The sequence below is a fragment of the Penaeus japonicus genome, unplaced genomic scaffold, assembly GCF_977035675.1.
Source record: "Penaeus japonicus unplaced genomic scaffold, GWHDUDI00000001_assembly GWHDUDI00000009, whole genome shotgun sequence".
In the NCBI taxonomy this organism is placed as follows: domain Eukaryota; kingdom Metazoa; phylum Arthropoda; class Malacostraca; order Decapoda; family Penaeidae; genus Penaeus; species Penaeus japonicus.
This window is the reverse complement of record NW_028234411.1, coordinates 38,350,269-38,355,268: the sequence shown is the minus strand read 5'-3', so window position 1 is coordinate 38,355,268 and position 5,000 is coordinate 38,350,269. Positions and strand designations below refer to the sequence as shown.

The 5,000-nt window shown below is 36.8% G+C and overlaps 1 protein-coding gene across 1 annotated transcript in view; it reads left to right on the top strand.

Moving 5' to 3' along the window:
- LOC122257772 (uncharacterized) overlaps positions 1-5,000 on the top strand; it is a 15,208-nt gene that overhangs the window by 5,767 nt on the left and 4,441 nt on the right. Inside the window, exon 3 of the mRNA XM_043023266.2 lies at positions 532-862. Within this exon, the coding sequence (XP_042879200.2) occupies positions 532-862 (331 nt within the window). The remainder of the gene's footprint in view (positions 1-531; positions 863-5,000) is intronic.

The window sequence follows — 5,000 nt, the reverse complement described above, 5'->3', positions numbered from 1 at the left end:
CTGATTCTTTCATGGTGACTCCTTCAAATGAAATAAGTGAATTTTTCAAATCTTTCTATGATGTAGTCAGGTCTAACAAATTTGTACATGCCTGAAGGGGTAATATCAGGTGTGCCTATAACTCTGTATTTAACATTTCACAGATCATGTATGTATGTAAATAAGGAGAAATACACTTATTAACTTTTTATTACATTGTTCAAACTTTATTAAATACTGTCTGAATGTAAACCTTTCCTCTTCATTCTCTTTATTATAATCATTATTATTACAATTATTATCACTATTATTATCATTATTATTATTATTATTATTATTATTATTATTGTTATTCATTTTCCATTGCTGCCACCTCCTCCTCCAACTCTTCTTCCTCTACCTCCACCTCCATGTCCTCTGCATCATCATCTCCAATTTCTACCTCTAGCTCTAACTCTACCTCAGCTTATACATATATCTCTACCTCTGTCTTATATCGCATCTTCTCCTCCTCCTTGGATTATGAAATAATTATAAGCAACCACCTTTCAGTATCTGGGGACAGAGCAAAGAAGAATGGAGAGAAGAAGGAACATGAGTGGAAATGACACTCCCCTCGAAGTCATAGAGGACTTGACTACAGACAGACAGCACAACGCCATTGAGAACAACAATGATGAGATTAATATGAATGCTCTCCCTTTCGAGAGGCAACAAAATCACTGGCCATTCGAGTCCCAAGGAGTTGACTTCCATAATCCAGATCTCCTTTTTGGCAACCTTCTCGGAGACTTGCCTGTGGAGACAGTTGAAGACAACCCTCGAGCCAGGCCTAGTGTTCTAGTGCCAAGGTTACCCAGGGAGCAGCGACATTCTTTCAGGCGTATGTATACATTTTGTGTCTCGTAAAGTAGGATAACCATTATTCTCTCTCATCATCATTATTGTTCTATTATTATTATTATTATTATTATTATTATTGTTCAAATTCTTTTCTAGTTTGAAGGTATAAGGGAAGTGTAGGGTATTTAACAGCACTTATGTTTGGGTATTATAATAAATACAATTCTTTTTTCTTTCCTTCTTTCTTTTTTCCTTTTTTTTTCTCTTCTTTTTCTTTTTCTTTTTCTTTCTTTCTTTCTATCTTTCTCTCTTAACCCACTCATGACGGGGCATATATTAGCCTAATGCCGCTCCCACTGGCAAGATAACTAGTGTGCACAGCTTCCCACTGAGAAATTTCTCCTAACATAATGTTGTGTGAACATCTCAGAGCGCTTTTCACCCACCTGATTCTACAGTGTGATAGGAAGAGTTTTTTTTTGACAGGTCAAGAAAATGTCTATATACAAATGCAGCTACAATATGTATATGCAAACATAAGTATGTAAAACACGTAGATATGGGGAGAGCCCTTGATGTGATAGAATGTAATCCTTCTTAAGCAAAATATTCTGATGAAGTGATATCACATCATCCAACATGAATGGGTTAAAGTTGAGAATTTTTCCCCCAAATCAGTGAAAATATTAGGGTAAAGCTGGAAAAAACAATAGAGTAGGGTCTGACAACACGGTTTCCATTGGTAAGACTTGGGAATGACTTATTTTGATATTTTTGAATTAAAAAAGATGCCATGAAAGCAAACTCTGTATGATGTTGCAAATATTTATTTTATTCTTTCATATCAAAATTCATAAATTGTGAAGTTTTTAGATTATTTCAATTTTATCATGCGATAGGTTTATAACCTGTTACTATACTTCTTAGAGCAGTGGTTTTCAAACTATTTAGTATGATGGCACACTATGAGACAACCAATATTTTGGCGGCACACCTGCTCTTTGATATACATATATATATATATATATATATATATATAATATATATATATATATATATATATATTTATATATATATATATATATATATATAATATATAATATATATATATATATATATAATAGATATATATATCAAGGAGATAATGGCGGCACACACTTTGGGAATCACTGGTTTAGAGGAGATGGGTAATATCCATATGAAAAAAGGAACTTAAATATTTAACCCATTGCAGACAGGGATAAATTCACTTGCCCAGTCTTCAGGATAGGTTTTATTTAATTTGAATCTTCCCATACTTTGTTAGTCATTCAACGTAAAATTAGAGCAGTTTTTGTGTTTCATTTTTTGTGTGTTTTATTGAGTTTATAGACTTATATGTACCATATGACAGGCTCGATCAGTAAAATTGTAGTATATTATCCATATTAGCTCATTATTTTCTTTATACTCAGTGTGATAGAAGTATTGCTGGTTTATGGGAGGACAAAAGGCAACTTTATTTTTTCGTATTTTTGTGCATCATGAACGAGTACGAAACATATAACCACCTACAATAAAGATAACATGAAGAGGTAAGGAAGAGGAATGAAACCTGTGCTTGTGACTGTGAGTGCCATAGTGAAAGGCATCCATATTGGCACAGGAGCACATTTTAGACACTGGGTATGGATTGAGTCACCTTCCTCTTCTCATTCTACCTGCACAACCTTCATCGGCGGTACTTTAGAGCAAGAGATCATCAACTTAGTGTGTGCCATCGCTCTATGAAGATAGTGCTTGCTATAGACCGTGGATAGGTGCCATTCAAGGCTCTCTCTCCTGCTGGTGCTAGGAAAAAGTGGTGCCATCTAGGTTTTGCACGTTAAGTTAGCTTGATATTACTGTAATTACAGTAATTACAGTCATTATGACTGCAGTTGCCATCATCACTCACTCCTTTTTCATAGCAAAATAAAATAGCACAGTGATCCAAAATCCCCGAACGTCATGACGCCTGTCATCAGGCCAAAGCTCCTACGTCATGTACGTCATGACACCCGTCATCAGGCCAAAGCTCCTACGTCATGTAAGTCATGATGCCCGTCATCAGGCCAAAGCTCATATGTCATGTATGTTATGACACCTGTCCGCAATGGGTTAATATAGAAGCTGACACATAACAGAATACCTTGTTTTTTTTTTGTTTTTGTTTTTTTATTTACTTTTGAATTGTGTTTTCTAGCATTCATGTTTCACTGTCCACCAATAAGGATGTAAAGTTTGACTTAGATTTTCTCAATATGTTTTCCTCAAAGCTGTCTCGCCTATTTATCCACTTTTTGTCAGATATCACCGTTATTGTAGTTTTTTTGTTTTTTGTGTATGTATGTACGTATGTGTAAAATATAGTTCCCAAATCTTTTTCAGTGAAACCATGCTAAGCTCCTGCAGTGACCTCACCTATCCCACAAGAATTTCCCTTTATGTCAAAGTTCATCTTTGCCTATTCCACAAATTACTGTTCAAAACAAAATAGACATATCAGGAACAGGATTTCGTCATGGCTTTTTGCATAGCCGGCACACTGGTTGGTCATGTGTAACGGATTACCTGAGGCATCAGGCTTGTACATTTTGAAATACCCCAGTGTTGTGTCCTGTAGGAGCCAAAACCACCCCGGCATTATCAGGTTAACCCATTCAAGCCAGGGCGATTCCGGCTCTGAATAGTCACGATGCCAGGGTTTTTGAACGTATAGGCCTAACGCCTCGGGATTCTCGTGCACACTAGCTGCGAGCCTGGGCTCTCCGCTTGCTCACCCCGAGCGCCGGCCTTGACCAAATATCTCGTCGCTGGCATTTGACACAAAAACCACGAAATGTGTCAGCACATCATCCAACACGAATGGATTAAACTATGTTTTAGGATATTTATGTCTACCTTTCCAGGTGAAGAGAGAGAAACAGAGACTGACTAACTGACAGAGTGAGAGACTCAAAGACTGACACTTAAAAATATCATGGAAACAAAGGAAAAGGGAAAATTTGGCTTATTTGGCATGACAGATGGAGAAGCTCTCAGGATTGTGAAGCACAAACATTGATTGTAAGATTATGGTTTTCTAAGGTTTTTGTTTTGCATTACATTATCATTTATGAGTATTATTTACAATATTATTAGGCTCATAAGTATAAAAATAGTAAATTTTTGCATTAGGGTGAGAGAGGTAAGTCACTCATTTTTGTTTAATGCATATTAAACCAACTTAGGCACATGTCATGCCTTTTACTTGCTTTGCTTGACCTCATGGGTGACCACTACAAGGAATTCTTCTATCACAAAGTGATAGAAGAAAAAGCAGATTGTTCATTAACCCATGTTTCGTAGTTTTTGCGTCACACGCTGGTGATGAGATATTTGGCCAAGGCTGGCTTGGTTCACATTGGAGGCAATGTGAGGGTCAAAGTTGGGTGATCATTGTTTAAGTTTGCCCTGTTATTGCAGTGCAAGTAGAAGGGGAGCACCAACACAACACCCCCAAGGTTAAAAGAAAATCGTGATTGGATTTAGGTGGCCAAAAGACTAAGGAAATTAGTGATTTGGTGGGAGTTAGTGTGGTAGTTAGCAAACAGGGGATTATCACTTAAAAAAAAAAAAAAAAAAAAAATGATGATGATGATCTGGACATGCTAGAAAGATGGAACCCAAGGTCTTCAAACATTCCACAGTGGTGAACATTATTTCTATCCTTAACCCATTCGCGCCGGGCCAATTATTTGCCTAATGCTCCCGCTGTGAAGATAACAATCACAAGCAGCCTCCACATGCTAGATCTATTATGATGCGATGCCGCGCTACACTTCTCAGAGCGCCCTACACCTGCCTGATTTTACGTGATACTGAGAAGCGTTTTTTTTATATATTTTTAATTTTTTGAAAAATCAAGAACAATGTGTCAAAACAAATGGAAGTGCCTATGACCAACTCTGCCTTTCCAGCAAATCATGCCATCTGCTGCTAATGGGTGAAAAATCCACTTGAAACTTTTAGACCAGCTGCACTTAGCAGTTTGGAAGTTTTATTTAAACCATTCTCATGTATGGAAAGATTTGTGATTTTAGTTATAGTATTGTTTACTCATATTGTGTGTATTTGTTTGACACGTTTGCGCCGGATGAGGTGATGTCGTGTCATGG